The sequence below is a fragment of the Channa argus genome, chromosome 13 (assembly GCF_033026475.1).
Source record: "Channa argus isolate prfri chromosome 13, Channa argus male v1.0, whole genome shotgun sequence".
NCBI classification, from domain to species: Eukaryota; Metazoa; Chordata; class Actinopteri; order Anabantiformes; family Channidae; genus Channa; species Channa argus.
The window spans coordinates 13,420,545-13,443,364 of record NC_090209.1 but is presented as its reverse complement, the minus strand read 5'-3'; the positions used below and the strand labels follow the sequence as shown (position 1 = coordinate 13,443,364).

At 38.7% G+C, this 22,820-nt stretch overlaps 1 protein-coding gene across 2 annotated transcripts; it reads left to right on the top strand.

The window, feature by feature from the left end:
• The first annotated feature begins 4,219 nt into the window (after window positions 1-4,219).
• Window positions 4,220-21,989, top strand: rbms2b (RNA binding motif, single stranded interacting protein 2b). 2 transcript variants are annotated; one of them, XM_067526991.1, is made up of 14 exons: window positions 4,220-4,415; window positions 11,308-11,498; window positions 14,146-14,204; window positions 14,666-14,757; window positions 16,827-16,984; window positions 17,243-17,322; window positions 17,475-17,584; window positions 17,719-17,765; window positions 17,857-17,950; window positions 18,175-18,225; window positions 18,374-18,484; window positions 18,829-18,909; window positions 18,993-19,083; window positions 19,209-21,989. In XM_067526991.1, the coding sequence occupies exons 1-13, from the start codon at window positions 4,344-4,346 to the stop codon at window positions 19,068-19,070; spliced, it is 1,224 nt and encodes a 407-aa protein (XP_067383092.1). In that variant the 5' UTR covers window positions 4,220-4,343; the 3' UTR covers window positions 19,071-19,083; window positions 19,209-21,989. The 2 variants fall into 2 exon arrangements, with proteins under 2 accessions (XP_067383092.1, XP_067383094.1); XM_067526993.1 differs by lacking the exon at window positions 4,220-4,415 and adding an exon at window positions 5,795-6,157.
• The last annotated feature ends 831 nt before the right edge of the window (window positions 21,990-22,820 follow it).

Below are 22,820 nucleotides of genomic sequence, written 5' to 3'. Positions count from 1 at the left end.
AACTCTAAAATATGGGGCTTTTGATGCCTATATCAATTGCAGAGTGTGGTCATCCTACCTTGTTAACAATTTTTGAAAATACAGTTTTTAGCTACTTTTATATTTTAAGACACAATGCAACTCTGTGACTCTTGTAATGGGTTCAGTCTAGGACATTAATCAATTGCCTACATGATGTGCACATCACAAAACATACATCACACAAATCAATCATATTATTGAGTAACCCGAAATAACACTTGTTAAGTTGAGATCTTAACCATTTAAAGATATATCTGGAATTGCTATTTTATATAGAGCCCTACAAAAAAATTGACCTTTAAACAACAGTTTATTTTATAATGCTCACAATTTCAGAGTTGTATGTAGTTTAAAAATTTAAAGAGCATAAAGTTAAACACAGTTCAGCGAGGAGGTGCTTTACATGTAGCCTTCCTCTTGGAGACACAATTACTGAATTGCAATAAATTATGCCCCCTTGTGGTACACAAAAAGAAGGACTTGCTATATCATGTTTTTCAATAACTAAACGTTTACAGTGATAGATTAATCTGTCCCACATTCAAAATGTAAGTCACATTTGCAAAATAAATAAACTATATTATGCCACTCCTAATTACATATTTATCATAGTCATAAGCAAAGAGATACCTAAATCTTGAAAGGCCCTATGTGCAGTATATGTGCCCCTATATAACATACAAAACAATTTAGTATCAGTGGGGTAATATATATTTTCAGTATTCTAGAAAATTTTTTAGCACCTGTAATAGTTTATGCATTTTGCACTAATTTAAGTTTGAAAACATGTGGTTAACCACGCAAAATGACCCATATAGCAATATGGGGGCCTCATTTATTTCAAAAGATGTATAAACTTCAGTGAAAATAAAACGTTTCATACAGTATCTTATTGAAAGGTCTTTCACATAGAGGAAAGATAACACAAATGGACACTGTATCCTGTGAAATTATTTATTAAAATAAAAATTCATTTGGGTTTTTTTTTTTTTTTCGTGGCCCATGCCACAAGGGATTAAATATATACATAGACATACATTAGAAAAAGTGGGGGGGAAATGATAACATTCTGTCTGTTAGTTATTTACAAATGTTTTATACAATAAGCATTGTTTCTCTTCTCCCCGGCTGTAAGACTGGAAATTCTCATAACCCATCTAAAACTGCAGGGGGCACTGAGTACTTAAATTACAGAGAGATGTGCAACCATAAAAAGAATCTTACAGTTTGATGCAGTATTTGGTGAACTGACCATGGCACAGCCTCTCAGAAAGCTCTGATCAAGGGGGTATATAGATAAAATAAGAGAATTTCTGCTACCAATGCCATGCACCAACTGAAATATTTCCATTATTTTCTGCAAATTTATGGTGTTATGGGGTGTAGATCTTCTTTTCCCACTAGATTTGAAACACGGGTAATAAAAACAACAGGTGTGTATTTCACACTACACAAACTGACAGTAACCTCACTAAAACTGGGGGAAGTAGGTTTACAGATGTTTACCTAGGGTCTGAATCACAGTGGAGAATGTGAAGTATGTGGAGAATCTGCGAAAAACATGCCTGAAGTGTCTGGATATCTGTTGAATACGAGCATATTTTCTCTTCAAGAATCCAAACTGAGTATAACCACAAAGACAGTTGGGGGAAATAGTTGATATGGCAGTATTTTAAGAAACATTTAAACCCAAACCATAAATCCATGTATTTCAATAAGCGCCTTTTTTTTAAACACAACTTTTGAATCAAAATTGTTTAGAATCTACAGTCTCTGCTGTTTGTCAACACAGTTTGTGTTGTCACCTCAACCTAAGAATGTCCCTTTTGTGAAAGAAGGGTTGAGCATTGTCATCCAGGAGAGACAGACACTGGCATGCTGTGTGGGAGACAGCTTGATTGAGTGCCAAGCGTAAACACTCCCAGACCACATGTTCTCCCAGGGCAGAGGGGCTGGCCTCTCTCCAGGCACATCTGCACACAATCCTTCAGCTTCTAGCCTGCCAAGGAGACAGAACAGGGCAAAGGAGGGAAAGAAGAGGGGGAGTGAAGCGTTCCCAGACAAGGAGAACCTGCCTCTTTTGAGACAGCAGTGTCAGTGATAAAAGTGATGACATTTGAATTAAACAATGAGATCAAGAGTCTCCTCTTTGCATAAAAAGTAAATAAATATTCTGTGTGTCAAGGTTAACCACAATCTTTGCAACTGTGCCACAGTCACACTGCTAGATTCACATGCCAAGGTCTACAATCATTACCCAAACTTCCCATATCCTTGAGAGAAGACGGATCACTACATAAATCAAGCTCCTGACACTGACAGAACTACAATCTGCATCTGTAGCTGTTGCATACATGTCCTACATGTTGCATGTTGTGTGCAACAAACAAATTCATGTATCCTTCAACAAATTGTATTTAAGTGCACCTATTCTTTAAAAATGTACCCATTCCAGCTCATATTATGCCTACATGTACTGGCAACATGTCCCCCCAGTAAGCTTTTCCCGGGTGCTTGCTCATTGCCTTTTTTGTAAAGTGTGGCTTGTGTAGCTAGTGCTGGTGTAAGTGTGGTTTTGTGCATGTTTTCACAGAGAAGTAATTACTGAGCAAGCTATGCTGACAACACCTGAGGAATGCAGACTATGCACCAGCAGCCTGTGTTCTCTGAACCCCCCCATCACTTACCCCACCTCACTTCCCCCCCATCTGCAACCATCCCCCACTCAACCCACTAGAAAAAGTCCTACTACAACACAAAGTTCACCATGACATTTTCACAGGAGTCCTAATAGACAACGTGAATCTTATTGCATGTAATATTTTTGATATTCTACCAGAAACAAACCTAAATTCTAGATTATTGTGGAATAAACTATTTTCTTGACAAAACTGTATGGCAGTATTCTTTTACAATCACATCAGATTTGTTTTCTGTCTATTGGTGGAGGAAACCCTATCCAAAAACCCACAGCCCCAAGAGGCCTCACAATTCCTGTTAATGGAGAATTCACAGGGTGTGTTGGCTGGCTCGGGCACTCCACTCACTGAGTCACTCCCCAAACTGTCCTTGAGCTCTGCAGAACTCACAGGCCATCTGGCCAAATACTTGCACACGCATATCAAAACACTGCATAGATTGAAACACCGGCAGTGAATAACTTCTCTGTGACCTAATTGTGGTCTGAAAAACGGCCAGTGTTAATATCTGCCATAAGAATATGATGGAAATGCATAATAATGTTTTGTTTTTTTAAAAATTCAACAATTACATCAAGTTCTGATGTTGTGCATCTGTGTGTGTTTGGGAGACAGAGAAATATAGAGCAAGAGAGAGAGATTATGAATTCAGTTGAGCCTCTCCTGTCTGACTGACTAGACTGTCATGATGAAATCAGGATGAAATCCCTTGTGCATGTAGATTAACATTAGTATATTGGCCTGTCCTGTGTCTTTCTGTGCTGTTGAATTTTGCAGTTGAACATGTAATATGCAAATTCTATGACTAGAAAGAACACACTGTATGGTTGAGTGAACAATTGCATATGTTCTCTACACACTTGAGGGCTAATCAGTCATAGTATGCAAGACAAAGCAAAAGGGTCAGGGGATTTAGTTGCCAAGCAACTTCTGTGGATACAAACACTTTTTTTATATGATGTGAGCCATCTAAAAGCACGGCAGCTCGTAGGAAGACAGAGAGATGTGGTGTAATTTGTGATTTGAGATAGTTATTTATTAAAATGTATTTTTAAAATGGTGTCAGTCCAAAAAATATCGAAACTAACACCACAAAATATCAAAAACTCAGTATTTTCAGATTATCACTAATAATACACAAACCATGTATAGATTGCATGCCAACTATACATACATTTAATTTATTCTGACAGCACTACAACGTAACATATTTAGTACGTTTAATTTCAATACCATCGCTTATTACTACTAATTTAGCAAATACATAATAATTCAGTTTCCTGATTTGTGGATAACGATTGCAGTTGTCAGCCCAAAATTGATGTACTGAGGGTTTTTTGGTGTTATTAACTGTACACAAGCTTCCCTTTTTACCCAATTTCTGTAATTTGTCTTTATTCATATGCTTTGATTTTTGAATTCTGAATCATTCTGGCTTGTCGTTTTTGTAGTTGTAAAGTAAGCACCGTGAGATTAGGTCACTGTAGCTAGTGTAGTGTGTGGAGCGCATGAGTGCTGGGAAGAGCGACTCCAGTCACTAACGCTGCTCCTGGCTGAATTTCCCTGGCTGACGTCAGCTGACTGCTCGGCTCTCTGCTGCTCCGGACACAGCGCCGTGGAAAAATGCTGCTCTCTGTTCCGCCAAGGACAGCAATCAACCCCTATAACGGCTACGCCGGCAAAAACAACAAGAAGGTAAATGTCAACACCGCTGCTTATCTCTATACTCTCTTGGCCGAAACTCTTGAGTAATTTCTCGATGCGGTGTTCGAGCTCTGCCTCTCCAGTTAAACGCTGCTCGGCTGTTTAAGCTGCAGTGTCCTTGAAAGTGGATCCGAGGCGAGGTTTAAACTGTCTTATTTGAGGTTGTAACCTTTGGTCGGCGTTTTGAGGCCGCAGTTACACTGTTACAAACTAACACGGGGCCCGTTACATGGTCGCCTGTAGATTACTACAGTTTGCTTTCGCTTGTTCAGACACGATCGCGGTTCTCTTCCTAGACTCAGCCTGCACGCAGACTACAGTTTAGAGATTGGCAGTAGATGCTCGTAACGCGCCGAACAAGATCGGAAAACGTAACCGTGTTCAACTTTTAGATGAATATACTGTGGTGGGGATCAACTCTGTCTTAACTTAGTTAATGTTTTCATTGAATTAACAACAAGTTAGCAAAGTTTTTTTTTTTTTACTCTTTTACGCGTACAGATACGCCCCACCCCTTCAGTCCGACAAATGATGACTGAGAGGGTTTGCACTTTTAAAAAGAGAAAAAAAAATACAGAATCCATGTAATAAGACTAAGGTCTTATATATGTGGACGCATTTAATGTGCAAATCAGTATAGGGCAAATTATATATTAGGTTTTATGGTTATTAGACTCTCTTGTCATATGAATAATTCATTATGTGATAGTGTATATTCAAGTAATTTTCCTATGCTGACCATAGGCTATGTGTTGCTGGTTTTAAATTTTGGGACACAGAAGGATTATGTTTCCACAACAGTGTCCCTGAGAGTGAGTGAATTTGTTTAACTGCCAAGGTTTCACGCCAAGCCGTCTTGAAAGTTTTGCAGCTAAAGTGTGACAGGAATGGTACAAAAATTATGCTGATGCTTGACTCTCAACATTTCTTGAAAAATGTCTCAACAAAACTGAAATCAAACACGTCCCTCATTCCCTGTTATTCCTCTCCCCGCCTCATGGCTGGCAGGAATTCAGATTACTCAGATTAATGACCTGGAATTCCGGGAATCCTGGATTCAGACAATGTTCCCATTTCAAGAGGGGGTCTGCAAACTTAAACCTTTTCCTTCAAAGAAGACATGCACACACTTTTCCTTTACACATTTCACATTGTTAAAATGCCAGAGTCACAGAGGCAATACTTGTAAGTCCAGTGTCAAGTGGTAACCCGTGGTTGGTGCCTTTTACTACAAGAAAAAGGTTGGAGAAAAGAAAAGGATTAAGGGATACCCCCCGCCCTTTTTTCCCTCTGCTTTCGATTAACTTCCCCTCTTTCCCCCCCCCTTTCTCCCCTGTGTGTTTCACATACCTTGATTTCTCGTCAGTGGTTCAGTTCACATGGATGAGAGAGGCTGAACATTCCTTGTTAACTGATGAATGTCTTGTCCTGAGAATCCACGTTTAAATCTCTTAATTCAGCTGCGTACCTGTTGAAAACAAAAGATTTTTTTGAATTCATTTTTTTATGAAACTGGATTTATTCTGGAGAAGGAGAGCAATAATACATCTCACCTTTTAACCACAGAACACCAAGGATTTTCAGTATTTGTTGTACTGTTTTGTTCTTCCCACCTTGCATTGGCTTTCTTGCTCTCTTTTGTGCCTGCAGCTGCACAAAACATATAAGGAGATTGCGTCTCTAACACCATGATCTTTTCTACTGTGCCTTTTAAGGTTTCTTTAACCAAGCAGGTAGGACTTCACATTTAAGATATTTTTCTGTTTTTCAAAATTCAAAATACAGTTTACTTATAGCAAAATTTAAATATCATTGTCTTGGTAAAATAGCGGTTATCTCTGCATTACTCAAATGCTACTGTATGGTAACTGGAAGTAGAGCTGTGTTGATAACGACAAGCAAAACACATTTTAGTTTGGGACTGATGTAATTAATGTTTAACACTTAAAAATCCTTTTATCTAAGAATAATGTACTCAGCTTTATGCATAACTTGGAAAAATTAACCTTTAGAAAATTCTTTAGGATTGTCCTAACATCCTCAGTTGCACAAAAGGTTTAGTTTGCCTGAGAGCTGTAGGATTAAAGCGTCAAGACAATCAGGCTCAGGCTCATGTCTTTTCTTTTACTATAGAGTTATACATACATCCTGCACTACTGAGAGCTCATTGTTCTCTCTCAGATGAAAAAGTCCTTGAGTCACCTGTGGTCCCTACAGGCATCATCTCTGCTTCCTAACTGCAATCACCTCCTCAGTTTATAGTTGCTGCCTGAAGCAAACTCCATCTCTGCACCATGTTGTAGGCCATTTACTGTAGTTGTGCTTTTTATACAACTATAATAGCAAATAGTGCTGATTTATCTGTCTCCAACAATAGCTACATACTCTGATAGCAATGGTGGTTGAATACATTTCCATCATCTATCCACTATCTCTAACAGTTGTTATGTCAATGGTCATGAGTGGGCTGGATAATAAGTTATTATATGCTTATTTTTTAACCCACTGCTAATTGTAAATTAATGAATGTTGTAGTTGCACATGGTAGGATTTCCTGTATTTCTTAGTACTTATTTGTCTTGTCAAGAAGCCCAATTCCCAGAGAACTGTGATGCCCTAAAGAATGTAGTTGAGCTAGCTTGAACTTTAATCTTAAATCCAACCCCCCACCCCTCCATCACACACAAATACACATACACAAACCCATGTCCACTTCAAGAGGGGAAACACAAACATTTGTGCATTGAACAGGAATGTAAAGAATGTTTAAGTATGACAATGTGTTGAATGTAATGAGCAGTGTAAACAGATATGTGGGTGGCAACCCACTTCCTATAACAACCAGTAGGAAGGAAATCAGAAAATGCCTGAAGGTCAGGTTTTGGGCATACAGTAACTAAGGGTATATGCAGTCCTGCTGACTGTATAAAGAGATTTGGGGTTCCCAATCAAGCACATTTAAGACTTTTGTCAAACTCTCTGACCTTCCATTACTAACTGCACATGTGTTTTTCTGTATGCATGTTTACATGTGTTTGCACCACCAGATTAGATATTACCTTTAGTGGGTAGCAAAACATCTGGAGCTGATGCTGAACACGTGGTCAGATGGAAAATAGGTATGGAGCTGAGTCACTGCCATCTTTTTCTCAGAAGGAGCCCAGCAGAATGGCCTTAATGAGACACTACCTTCTGACCAGAGATCACATGAGAGGGATAGCACTGTCCGCTAACAAGCTCAGATCCCAATTAGTCAGGCCTCACTAGCCAGACTTGGGCCCAGACCCGTTCTCCCGTCAGATCCTATCTCGCCATACCTCTGCAGGTGCATCCCTCCTGATAGTCTGCGCAGGCTGCCTACAGTAAAGACAAGGCAAGTGAAAGCACAGGAAGAGGCTGCAATGGTGGAAAAACAAACAGAGTTCTACTGATTTAAAAGAAAAGAGGAAGATTAGAGGAGAGTACCAAGATGAATGGGCTCTGTGAGTCACTGTGATTTTCTCAGCATGACTAAAATGATAGGGAGCTTTGAAGGTTGATTGCAAAACAGTTTGGAAAAACACATGGTGGATGGGTAGTGAAAGGTTTACAAAAGAATCACAGCTTTTGCTAAGGTGTGCTACTCATGTCAGTAGTATCTAAAACAGTCTTACTGTATTGCACATGCAGTACTGTGCAAAAATGTAGGCACTACAAGTAAACTAAGGATGCTTTAAAAAAACAATGCTAGTTACTCTGCTACAATTCCACACAGCTTTCAGTTGGCGGGGTTGTTTTAACCATACTGAAGAACTTGTGACAGTTCTTCTGTGTCTTTGCATTGTCTCAGGTGCTGCTGTTTCTTCATGTAGACCCAAATGTACTGCATGATGTTGAGAGGACAATCAATAGGGGACACACCATCTGTTTCAGGAATTCTTGTTCTTGTTACTGAAGAGAGGCAGATGTTAGATAATGAATAATTGAGTTTGGGATAGATCAGAATCCTCCTGTGTGATACAAAAGAATCTACGACAAAAAGCTTTTGCATAGTACTGTATACACAAGTTTTAAGTAATGACAGACATGAGTTTAAAGTGCATCTTTTCTGTAACCAGGCTTAAGTAATAAGGTAAAACTTATAAGGGTCTTAATAAGGGAAATTAGCATTCATTTGTTACAAATACAGTGTCATACTTAGTTTGTGTATTTTGTTTAGCATTTGATGATGCCCATTATTGTTGATCAACGATCGTGTATGCTTGGCTTTAGAGCTTGGCTATTGTCTTACTTCCTCACAATGTCTCAAAGTTCAGAAACACTTTGGTTATGCTAATATTATAGTATATCATGCATAACATTAAAGATAATGGAAAAAAAACAATTAAAATATGAAGATTTTTTGTCCTATGTTACCTTTTTAAAGCGTCGATTTGGTACCACCTATACTTGAGGTGGTACATATATCTTTAAATTTGTCTTGTTGGATGGCCATAGAAATTATTCACTGTATTTTACGTATTAAGCAGACTCTTTTACTAATACATTTTAGAAGCTAAAGCATTTTGTATTTTGTAAATTGTAGTTTAAATCCATCTAGAAAGCAAACCCTGCCTCCCCCCCACCTTGCCTTGGTGGATGGCTGCCTTCTCTTACAGCTGAGAAGGCAGCCATTCACGTTCACAACACATTCTTAAAATAATGTTCACACATTCTTAAAATAATGTTAGCGAAGGTTAAACCAGTTAGTAAAGATGACATCAAATAGCCTAATTAAAGTTTCAGTAGCTTTTTTGTCACCTAAAGATGGATATAATAATCTATATAGATACTGTATGTGTTTGGATTTGGGTTAATATTGAATAAATAAGGTTTAGTTACAAATTTGGATCGTATTAAAGCCTATAGCTTTTCAATACATTTAAACCAACTTAACTTACAAACATCAGACGGAGAAGTAGGATATTTTATTTTTGTCACTTTAATTCAGATCAAAATTAGATTTTGTTTTAAATTGGAAAACAAAGATGTAATCTATGTTGTAATTATGTGTGATGTATTTAAACTTTTCATAACAGCTATATGCGATTATGTGATTGTTCCCCTTCAAAATAATTGAATGCATGATACCCCTGATTAAGCTTGAAAGGATCTGCAGAAGAGAAAAAAAGATAGGTCATAATTAGCTTGATTCCAGCGGTCTTTTGGCAACTCCGTCTCTGTTAATAGGCTGGTGGTCCGATTGTGACCTTGTGGTGTACAACATGCCATTCTATTGTTCCCTGGGGCTGTGCCTGCTGACCCTAACTAATCAAACACTTCCTCCTCCAGCACTGGGAGGGAGACAACACCACCAGCAAACTTAATTAACATTTTCTTTAGCTTAATTTAGTTGAAATAATGGGCCATAATTTTAGAAGAAAAAGAAATTACCAAATGGTTGGCTCACAATTTGCACATACGGATACTGTGCAAAGGTTTTAAGCAATGAAGTGAGGAGCTCTAAATAATATACCTTAGAATTTAATTATTTAGCCAACTTCATGCAAAGTCCAGTTAACAAAAATGAATCGTATTTGGAGTGACTACTATTTGTTTTTATAACAGCACTATATCTAGGAGCTACCCTTGGTTTTTCTAAGTGCTTTTAGGTTGTTCCAAGCATAATTTAGTTTGTGGATTTCTGTTGTAGATTTCTGCTGTTTCTTCATATAACCTCAGGCTGATATGATGATGTTGAGATCAGGACTCTGTGGAGGCCATATCACCTGCTAAAGCACTTCTTGTTTCTCTTGTTGCTGAAGACTTTGAGTTTGTTATGACTCTGGCTGTATGCTTGGGGTCATTGTCATGCAGCATAATGAATTTGGAACAGATCTGATGCCTACATGTTGATACTGAATCTAAACATCTGAACTGCTTTTTCACGGCACTGTACATTTATGATTCCCTGTTTTGATTTAGATGTGGGCATACTTTATGCTGATGAGCATTCATGGAACAAGAAATATTGTGCTCATTGCTTCACAGTGAGTGAAGTCTTTGCATAGTGGTTAAATACATATACAGTCTATGAGCAGTATGTATGGGCATATGAAATCAGCTTAGCATTTGTGAAATGTGTGTACAAGCATGTTACCCAGAGGACATATATTTGTTTTTCAATACATTACATACATTAAGTCATCTGGTACATTGTGGCTGGTGCAGATAGTTTAGGTCTTGAGATTTCTGCCAACGCCGCAAGAAAATAGTGGTGAATGGAATTTGTTTTTGCTGCTCAAAACGTCAAATTGAAAAAGCCAATACAATTGTTTCTTTTCAGAAACAATGTCCTGGTTACTGTTGATAATCCACAGATCTCCCTGTGAACAATTTTGATTGGAACAATTTCAAAACTGCCAATGAAAACTGTTCAAAAATCCTTTCAGCTTTAACCCACAGCATCAAGGGCTTCTCATGTAGCAGAATGGAACTCAGCCACAATAATTCTAGCCAGATTTCACATTCTACACTTTGTTTTGCTTCTGCTTAGTTCTCATATGGGGTATAGAGTTTTACAGTTTGCATTTCTGCCAGAAGTATGGCTAACTACATAATAATGAAGGTAAGGTCTTAACATTATATCAAATAATGTGTTTCATAATGTGTTTTATAGATAACCTGTTATACCTCTTTGAGAAGAAATGTGCATGAGATAGTGGCCAAACCATGATTATGCGCCTGCAGCCTTCACTAAAAAAGCATTTGCAGGCAACATTTTACTAGGCTGTTTTCAATTTTCAGCAAATACATTTTTTTTAAAATACTGTTCATTCAGCTTCATTGTACCTAAAAAAGGGATCTTCTTCTTACTCTACAATTCTACATCAAAAAATGTGACCCTGTCCACTATGCTCTGCAGCAGACGTATGTGTGCCCCCCCAACCATCAGATGGCTCCTCCAAGCCCCAACACTAATAACAACAGCAACACCACAACCATCAGCAATGGCAGCAGCAGCAGTGGGGGAGAGCAGCTGAGCAAAACGAACCTGTACATCCGTGGCCTCCACCCAGGAACCACAGACCAAGATTTGGTCAAACTCTGTCAGCCGTAAGTCACCCAAAAACCAATTGCTTCAACATCCACTTGCACACCCAATAAATCTCTCTCTTGCTGCACAGTGCGAGCATGAACCCGGCTAATGGGCCAGTGTAGATTAAGATAGAGCACAGTGATGGCTGATGGCTGGCTGTGCTGGCTGAAAGACTGAGTGGACTGCATGATTACTACAAATACACTAGATGGATGGTTTCCTTAAACTCGAAATGCACATGAATGCTAAAGCACATCGTAGCAGGTATTTCTAGAAACAGAGAGGAGGGCCACATTTTGACCTGTGTGCTTCTAAGGCCCATCTTGGAAAAAACAACAATCATTGGGGGTGCAAACCAAGGCCTTTCAGTTTGGCACAGACTTTCCAACAACTAGGTACATAATGTTTAGTCTCCTTCACACATGATAATTCATTCTGTATTCTTTTGCTCCTTCTTTGACTTTTAACCTATATGATTTATGGCTCCTCTGTGCTTTGGTCTCTTTGTAAACTATCATCACATCTTCCTGTGTGATGACAGTCTTGTATAAAAACCACACTATTGTACATCAGTGTTAGCATGAGTCTTTGAAAAGTCTGTTGCGGCCAGCATTTAGTCAGACATCAAACAACAGCGTCATCTAGTCCATCTGATATGTTTGTTAGGTCTTCTGTGGAAGACATCAAAACAAGTAGGGCTGAGATGAATGATCTTGGTTCGCTTAATTGAATTCTGGAGCCTGGTGATGAGAACCAGAGGAGCAGAGGGGACGAGTGAGAGAAAATGAGGGAAAGGGGGTTAAAGCGATTGTATAATGGAGAGAAGGAGGGAGAGGCCTGCTATTTTACAGCTGTCTGGAAGATATGGCTCACATGAAGCTGCCCAACCCTACAGGATATGGCAAGCCCAGGGGAAGGGGAAAGACAAACAAGGGCAATAGCATGAAGTGGGGGAGGGGAAGGGGGTGAATGGAGAGAATCATAGGGGGAGTGAATGGAATTCAGGGTTTCTGTGTCAGGTGGAGTTTTTGGGGGTTCTTCATCTCTAGCCACTGCAGTTGTCCCTTCAGGTGCCCTGCCACTGCTTTGGTTCTTGCCCTGGTCCATCTCTGGTAGTCGCGCAGGGATTTGACTTCTCTGAATGGTATGCCTTCTCACACATGGCTGAGCCTCCAACCCTCTTTTTGCTCTGCGTCATGTAGTCCAAGACCTCTGAGCACAATTCAGTAAATGGATATCTCAACAGTGCAAGCAGGGGAGTGCAGCAGGGAAATCTCACAGCTTAAACACTAGTCATAATGTGAAGCAGTGGACTGGTTGTACTGCAGTGTGCCCACCATAATGATGAACAAAAAAATGTTAAAAGAAACTGTTATCACAACTTTCCAGTCCAGATCTTATTATTTAGAATTAGAAATACACCATGAAATAGTTATGTTATATAGGAGATTAAATGCATAACCCTACAGACCTTCAGTTAACACTGGATGGGTTTGTACTTTTACTCAGAAAAAATTTTTTTAAAGTTGTTTTTAAATGATTGGTATAATCAAACATTAAGATGGAGTGAGCTCTCTAATGTGAATTTGAGACCGAGTAAACCAGTGTGTTTCTAGTCTCCATTCATGCTCTAGAGAATGCAATGCATAAAATAAAATGTGAACATACAAAGTACTTGGTACTACGTTTTTAAAATATTTATAAGCTCAGCATGTTGTAGTGTAGCCTGCCGTGATTTGTAGCTGTTCATTATTCATGTTAAACTATAATTATCTTCACAGGTGACCTTAAGCCATCTTAGTAAAATATTTCTTCATAAACGCAAAGACTAAAGTAAAGTAATTTAAAGAAACTAATTTCTGATTTGCAGTAATCCACCAGATTAACTGGCAGATTACAATTTTATCAGGTCATGGCTTAATCCTTTTTGATAAAATGTATTTTGAAAGTGACTCTTCGAGCTTAGATAAAATGTGGCATTGATGCAGTGATACTGGATGAAAGCGAGAAGTGGTGTGAGAGGCAATAAGACCCCATGTTGGGCTCAGTACTGCCTAGAGAGAAGCTGGTTAGTAGAATGAGAGTATGGCTGGGAGCCAGTATTGGACAGGGCAGCCAAGGAGAGGCATATCAGATTACACTGTGTGCACATGCCTGGAGAGATGGGAACTGATAGACACTCTGCGGCACAGAAGCTTTTGCTCAAGTCAGATACTGTCCTGTGCATCTGCAGTACCTGTGGCTAGTCAGGTGGGTTGATAATGCAGAATTTTCCAATTGCTAGAAATTAACTTTGACAATTCTGTCACAGCAAGTTGGATTCCCCTTAAATAAGAAGTGTATTGATGTCTTTCTATGAGCTAGAACAAACGAGTCTATAGTTATTTCAGAACCCATCTGGACATTACTTTTATATGTGTGCATTTTTTACTATACGCATAATTAATTATCCAGTGATGTCACTGTAATTAGTGTCATTGTGTCAGTGTCACATGGTAAATAATAAAATTATAATTCAGACATTATGCCTCGAGAGATGTGTTACGTTTACAGAGAAACGGTATTTCCCCAGCATTGTTGTATTGCTAATAATGAATGTAAAGAAGTAACGAGTGTCAGTACACAGCGTAAGGATCCGTGAGTGTAAATCTTACTGTTTTTCAGATATGGGAAAATTGTATCCACCAAGGCCATCTTGGACAAGACTACCAATAAGTGCAAAGGTAAGGCGTAAACGCATCAGTAGATTGAAAGTAACTGTTGAGACAGTGTTTGTGTTTTCTTAATCTGAAAAATATCTCTATAACATATGCAGGGTATTTGTGTAAACGTTACCAGATGTCATTATTAATATTATTTTGTTCAGATATCAGAATTTTTTTAATATGATTCAAAATGTGTATAGATTATTTTTATTTTTTTAGCAATGTTTATGGCAGATTGCAAACAGGAAAAAAGTGAATTTCCACAGTTTTGAATTGCGTGATGGTAACAGTTGTTTAGTGGGTGTAGATAGAATGTTTTTAGGAAACGTGATAACTCTACAGGCATTTATTGTGAGACATGCAAAGTCTTCAAACACTTCTACAAGTTTAAGTTACACCTCTGTGTCTATAAATTCTTGTGATATACATATCTTTTTGCCCTAACTTGTGTGTCTTGCTGTATGTCTTGGACCCCGCAGGCTATGGCTTTGTTGACTTTGACAGTCCAGCCTCAGCTCAAAAGGCCGTGACATCACTGAAGGCAGGTGGAGTGCAGGCTCAGATGGCCAAGGTAAGAACCGCAGTTAAGAACTCAACATTTTCTGGGTTTATTTCTTACAACTTGATGTCACCTGAGTTCATATTGTATTTATATTGTCATACTGTATTACTTTGGTCCTGGTACTACTTATAAAATCTAGTTGTCTCAGCCTCTTTCTCCATCTTTTTTTTTCTTAATTATTGTAATTCATGCTTTACAAATATAAGCCACTACCAACCCTTCTCTTGTGTATGTTTGTGTGTGTGTTTTACTGGGTGGTGCACTGCATGCACATATAGGTGTATTCCTAAATCAGTATACTTGCGGGTATTAATGCACTGTATAATATGTGTCCATGAATACACACAGATACAGTGTATTCGCGCATGTGTACATGATATGCATGTGTGCCTGTTGTGCTTCATAGTGGTGACGGTGTTGGAAGAACGTGTCCCAGGGCCTGCTCTCTGAGCTCCCTGCACAAAGGACCTGCCTGTTCTCCCTGGTGGCATCTGACTCAGTGTCTGAGCAGCTCCACAGTCAGCAGGGCCCTGTGCCTAGCCGCCCGCCCTGTCAACACACACAGACACACACTCAGAGCACACTTGACAATCTCACATGCACCTCACCAGCCTTCCCTCTACAGGATTATGACACACACTCACAAGCATGCACATGCACACCACCAACACCCTGGAAAGCTGATCTCTCGTTAAGCTGGATCACTGACATTCATACGGCTTTTGCTCGCAAAATAACTTGATTTCACTCACCCTTCACTCAGGGTTTACAACAAAACTCATGTTTGAGTAGGATTTCTCTCTGACTCATTTGTGGTAGAAACCCGCTGCAGGCCTTCTCTGCTCCAAGCAGCACAAGCCAGCTTCTTCACTAGTTTATACTGCTGTGAAGCAGGGAGAGAAGAAGGGAGGTGAAGAAGAAATCACCTTCACCACAGGTTGCAGCAATTACACATGCATTATTCATACGATGGAAATTAATTCACACTGCATTTACAGCTTGTTAATCACATCTGCACTCTGAGATGATGAATATGCATAATGGTTAGAGGGTGATACAGATTGGTTATCTTTCAAGATAGTGTTGGTCAAATAAAATGTGTTTGAGCAGGAAGCAAAAAAAAAAAAAAAGAATCAACAAAGAGTTCAAAATCATAAACTGAAACTGTCATGTTTTAAGGGATTTTTTCAGGTTGTTTTCTAATAATTTCAAATTCAGATTTGGAAAATCTGCATAATTTGTCTGAGTTATGCAAGCTGTCAGCGCGGGCCTCTGTTCATGCATTCAAGGTCAGGATTACCACATGAATATATCTGCTCCAATGCAAGCGACATATTATTACAATGACCTAGGAAACAGGATGATAACGTTTGCCTTGTGGGGAGATTCTTTAGATGTTCTTGAGATCATTTCCAAAGGTCTTTGTCCAAAATGTCTCTGCTGTAATTCTCCACCGAGCAAAAGCACATAATCATTTTAGATCATCCATGGATGGAGAGCCTTTTGAAATGTAATTATGCTTTGATATCACATTACCTGGATCCTGCTCATTCATCCTCTTAAGAGGCTAGTCTCACACAATGGGCCTGTCTTCTACCCTTTTGGTAATAACTTATGAGTGATGGAGTATAAGAGGAGTGTGTGAAGAAGAAAAAAGTGATTTGGGTGAAGAAAAGCTGGAGACACAGAGAGAATGAAAATGGGAGAGAAGTTCAGCTGAAGTCCAGCCAGAATCCCCATCATCTCTGAATATCTGTGTGCTCTTAAGACCTGATCCCTGCTGCTAACTTTCTCACATGAAGACAAAATGTTATCCACCTCAAACTTTAAACTCTGTACCCTTTCTCCCAGACTATTTCAGCTGTTTAATGTCCTCCAAAAATCAGAAATCACGCAGACTTCCCGTTAAAAAGCTATATAGTTTTCCTCATACTATTGTTAGCAATTGTTTATATTGCTTTGGGTTTTTGGAGGGCTCCTGACATGATACAATTGTGATTCTTTCACAAAAAAATTAAGAGCTCTGTCTCCCCCCGCATTCTCATTTACTAAATCGCATTTGATTTCTCTGCATTTAGCAACAGGAACAGGACCCCACCAACTTATACATCTCCAACCTGCCACTGTCCATGGATGAGCAGGAGCTGGAGAACATGCTGAAGCCCTTCAGCCAGGCTATTTCCACACGCATCCTCCGTGACGCCAATGGAACCAGCCGTGGAGTGGGCTTTGCCAGGTAGACATTTTGGTGATTTGGTCACATGTATTAGCACAGATGGTTCAAATGATTAGTGACATGCTTTGTATAAAAAAGAGTAAGCACACTAAAGTTAGAGATCAACATTTCAGACTATTAATCATGTCGAGTGAGACCTCTAGTGGCCAGTACAGGCAGATAATCAGCAGCTGAAAGTAAGAACAGTGAAATATCTTGTCGTCTGCTAATGTTAAACACTATCATTGGTTTTAATGAACACATAACATCTTCCTATAGGATGGAGTCAACAGAGAAATGTGAGGCCATTATCCAACATTTTAATGGAAAATACATTAAGACTCACCCTGGTGTTCCAGGTGAGTTGCCTGTTTTTAATTTTTTCAATAATATAATATATATATATATCAAATATTGAAAAGTTACAGATCCAAGGGAATAGTTTAATCCAAACAGTTTATATTAATTTAACTGAAGGGTGTCTTTTTTACAACATGATATTTCGGTCCAGTGCCATCAGAACCCTTGTTGTGTAAATTTGCTGATGGAGGCCAGAAGAAACGTCAGAGCCAAGGAAAATATCTGCAGAACGGCCGGCCTTGGACGAGAGATGGAGACACTGTAAGTTTATGATTTTTCATCTTGCCTAATGACTCCTGTTAGGACTGTTTTTTGTTTTTGTAAATAAAACATAGTTTGAGGCTTGGGACATTGACCAGCCTCATTATGATTTGGTCATTGTCTTTTTCCTCCAGGGAGGTATGACCCTAACCTATGATCCAACCACAGCCTTACAGAATGGGTCAGTACTACTACTCAAACAAATTCCTTGTTGATTCAGAGAGAGGTTAATCATGCTTTGGTGACTAACAACTTTGTATCTCCGCTTGCAGGTTCTACTCCTCTCCCTACAACATTGCCCCCAGTCGGATGATTGGTGCAACCTCCCTCTCCCCATACATGCATTCCCCTGTTTCCACCTACCAGGTACTGTTGTACTTTGAGATTTTCAAACCTGCAGTGTTAATTTGCTAGCAGCTTAATTTGCAGCAGACTTGGATTTGTTGATGCCCAGGTTTGCCACATCCCCATTTTTTAAAAACAACAAAGCAGCTTCTATGGGAGGTTATTTTATATGTTGTTATTGCTTGGAGCTTTTCATATTAGACATTTTTTTTCCTAGTTCACTTGTGTATTTCTTATTCCTGCAGGTACACAACCCATCCTGGATACACCACCAGTCATACATCATGCCTCCTGCAGTGAGTATCTTCAATCTAAAATCTGTTGGCCTTAAGTTCTGTTTTTGTTCAAGCTGAAACTTTTCAGTGTTATCCTGTCGTCGCCTTCTGTCAGACTCCCATCACTGCTTTGTCTAAATGGCAATCACTAACATCAGTGTGTCCATAGGGAGCAGTCCTGACGCCAGGAATGGACCACACCATGTCCATCCAGCCAACATCGATGATAGGGCCTCTGACACAGCAACTTAGCCACCTCTCCATGGGCAGCAGTGGCACAGTAAGTGGCTAAACATTCAGCTATCATTGGTATATAATGGCTGAAGCTTTACTAGGCAGCTTGACACTTTAGACATGAAACTGCAGTACTCAGTACTCTGATCTCAAACTCTCCAGTCTGTGATTGTGTTTTAAAAGACAAGCCAAAGGGATTATGAAAGTAATGATCTCAAGTTTTCCATATTTTTCATATGGAAAATATGCACCACTCACTTATGTACCAGAAGTGGTATAATTTAGGGTTGAAATTTAACATATATGTCTTTTCTAGCACTGCTTTATTTAACGGTGTAGATCAATAGACCTGTCATGTGTAATAAAGTTATCACTTTTATTCTGCTCCAGTATATGCCTGCAAACTCATCTATGCAGGGGACCTACATCCCTCAGTACACCCAAGTGCCTGCCACCAACATCCCAGTTGAGGTAACGTCAAACTAGAACAGTTTAACAGTAAAATGTTACGTGAAACAACCACTCTAATTTTGTCTTTGCCACCTCCTTCTTAGGAAAGTGCTGTCCAACAACCTGTTGCCATAGAAACGCCCACAGAACACCCAACCTACTCCTACCAGCATAACAAGTGAAGAGGTGGCTGAGGTCGGTTATCTTTGCTCGTGTTTGTATCTGTTTGTGCAGCTTTACACAGACCCATTTTCCTGCAAAGAGAGACAAGCTGCAGTACTAGTTGTTTCTAATTGACTGGTCTTGTCATCCTGTGTCAGATTTTCCTCTGGAGCAGGTGTGACTCTCAAGGGGCCCAAGTGCTGCAACACCAGCACACTGACTTTTTCACTGACACTCTGAACCAGACACTCGAGAGGGACTTGGATTGTTACACTGACAGGACAAACAAAATATATTTTCTAAAAACTCATGTTTTAAAACAAACTCTTTTACTCTGAACAAGCAAGGCTGGAGGATGGCAGACAATGGGAAATGGAAGGAGCGTCTATTTTCATAACAGTAAAGAAAAAAAGTCATGCAGTCATGCACTACACTTATAAAAAATGTTCTTAACAATATTCACTTTGTTTTCGGTTACTTTATGGAACTAGTATGAAACCAGGAAAAGAACATTTCAACACACGTGTTTTATTTTGCCATGTTTTGCTTTGATCTTTTGTAAGATGTGCTGATTTTACTAGTTTTTTTGTGTGATACTTTCAGGCTTTCAATCTGCCTTTTTGTACATAATTCTTTGTTTTGGTGTGTTTCTACCTTCATGTGTCCTACTTTGATTGAGTGTTGCAAATATCTGAATAGAGAAAGTAAAAATAGAAAACTGAAATATTCAAACAAGCTGATGGCTCACATTTTGGACAAATATGGTGCTGACTTGGATTAGCTTTTTATGAAGTGGCAGCAAGTTTATCAGGTATGAACCCTTACTTGAAGTGGTCTCACTTCTTTTTGGCACTTGACTCCTTATTAATGTATAGTTTTAACAATCTCAACAAAGCTTCAGACAATCAGAAGACTACAGAGAAAATTTAGATCTGATGGTCATTGGCAGATTTATTTCTAAAAGAGCTAAATAGTTCCATTCCAGAGATTATTATCTTTAACACATTGGTTCAATCTGAGCTGCTCCACTTGAGGAAATCCAAAGCTGAATGGAAATCACATCAAACACAGAGCTGCCTGTAAATAAGAGATTTAAAGTTATTTAGGCTTTTTTAAATGACATTTTATCAGTGCAGTGATGCTTTAGTTACAGTATTTTGATAATAGCATCAAGTTGGTGAACATTGCAATTGTTGCTGTGTTTTCTGCTTTTTTTCATGTCCCTTTTATAAAAGGGAAGGTGGCTATCCACTAAATCCAAAATGTGTTTTCTGAAGCAAGAATTGGTTGTTTTTTGGACCATGACTCTCTTATTACATAGATCAACTGGGAAAGTGTAGCTCTGTCCTGGTGAACTTTTTAAAAACACTGTCAAGGTTGGTCATTATGGCCAGCATTGAGATGTTTTAATACTGGTCCTTGATATGTGTTTGCATTTATTTCTGCATTTCTTATCCAACCCTTTTTTCTTTTTGCTTATTTAAAGGTTATGAGTTTTTTTTAATTCTGTTTTAATACATTTAAGAATTATCTTATTTTTCAAAACTTTGATTTTATTTTTGATAGTGTGTTGTGTTTCAAATAGCAAGAAGTAGATGATTTCAATTTAAAAAAATTGTGATTGTATGTTTTCATACTTCTACGGTTCTAGTTTCAGTGTTTTTGTCAAAGAGGCTTTAATGTTTATTTTGAAATATTTCAGTTCTGTGTGTGTGTCACCAATGTTGGCACTTTATGAACATTTCTCCTGATCATACATAAAACTTTTATGCTAGGTTCAAATACATTATTACAGAGTTATACATGCAGCTGAGAACAATGTATGAGAAATATATGTTCAAACCTTGACTTACCTCATCCTGCCTGAGCAACATAAGATTCAGTTTGTGTACAAGAGTCACAGGCAATAAACAACTACACTAGGTCTCATGACTGTTCACAGCAGGTACTGTGTCCATTTCGTTTAACTCTTCCGTCCAAATTTTGAAAAGCATGCCCAAGGTCTGATGATCTATGCAATTAATTTATTAACCTTAGAAATGCAATACTACACATAACAGAGACACCTCAAAATATGAATTCACATGGCTTTGTACTACACACAGATTGATATTCATTTGTCTTCTGACATGTTTATCTTTGGTTAATTAATTGTTAGTATGATTGCTGCATTAAAAGGGAACTGTTTCATACAAATGTGGTTGTCAGTATGACTGTAGGAACTTAAGCTAAAAAAAATGGCATGCTTTATGTGTATGTAGGCAGATGTTGCCCACTTGACTACCTTGATTTTGTTGGACACAGACACTAACTAAAACACACCATTCCCTCCGTTTGTGACCTTTATCTCACAGGTAAATGCTCTATGTTCTGTTTTTAACTTGTATCCTTGCGAATTGATTGAATCGAGTGTCTTCTTCTAAACTATGAAAAGTTTATTTTCCAGGAAAAATTTGAACTTCACAGAAATGCCTTCGATTTCACTGGACGCAATAGTGAAGGGCTACAGAACTTTGGGGAATTAGACCTGACTGGAATTTTTTTTCATGCACTGCTATTGTTGAATAGATTTTTATTAAACCAAACTGATCTGAACACAGACATATGAAGCTAAACATACATACAACTTTACTATTGTGTTCCATTGTCATTCCATTTTTATCCAAAACAATGAAAACAGTAGTAGTGTACTGAATCTAAAGACCTATTGCTGCTAATGTTGGATTGAAAATCTTTGGTAAAGGTCATTAAATGTATCAAATCACATCTGGGGTCAGTTTGTAACTCATGTTTAGTTATGTCCATGCGGTTGTGTTTGTTTTGTGCATCAAACAACCTCTTCCCAGTAAATGTTTGTCTTCCTGTGCCATGATGCAGGTCTTTTGTCATCTCCATAAAAAAGAAAAGAAAAAAACCTACTATTAAACTTTTAACTTTGAGTTTTTCAACTGTGGTTTTTACTTTTTTTACCTTGGAGACCATTTACACATTATATCTCACAAACGGTATAATGCTCTTCAAATAAGCCAAGACCTCCATGTTTTCTCATATCTAGTAAATGTGGCAGTTTTACAGTGCATCCAGAAAGTATTATCAGGAAGACATTCAGACATTTTCCACATTATGTTACAGTCTAATTCCAAAACGGATTAAATTAATTAGTTTTCCTTAAAGTTCTACAAACAATACCGCATAATGACAACATGAAAAAAGTTTGAATTCTTTGCAAATTCATAAAAATTAAAATCACATTCAAGTATTTACTGCTGCTGATTAATACTTTGTTGAAGCACCTTTAGCACCAATTACAGCCTGTTTTTTCTGATCTCTCCAGAGAGGTTCAATCGGGTTCAAGTCTGGGGACATTCACAGAGTTGTCCCATCGCCACTCCTTTATCTTGGCTGTGTTCTTAGGTGTCGTTGTCCCGTCTAAAGGTGAACCGTAGCCCCAGTCTGGAACAGGAGGCCTCTGTACATTGCGGCATTCATCTTTCCCTCGAGCCGGCTCTGGGAAGAGTCCTGGTGGTTTCAAACTTCTTCCATTTACGGATGATGGAGGCCACTTTTCTCATTGGGACCTTCAATGCTGCAGAAATGTTTCTGTACCCTTCCCCAGATCTGTGGCTCAATAAAATTCTTTCTTGGAGGTCTACGGGCAATTCCTGGGACTTCATGGCTTGGTTTGTGCTCTGACATGCACTGTTAACTGTGGGACCATATATAGAAAGGTGTGTGCTTTTCCAAATCATTTACATTTAGCAGATGCTTTT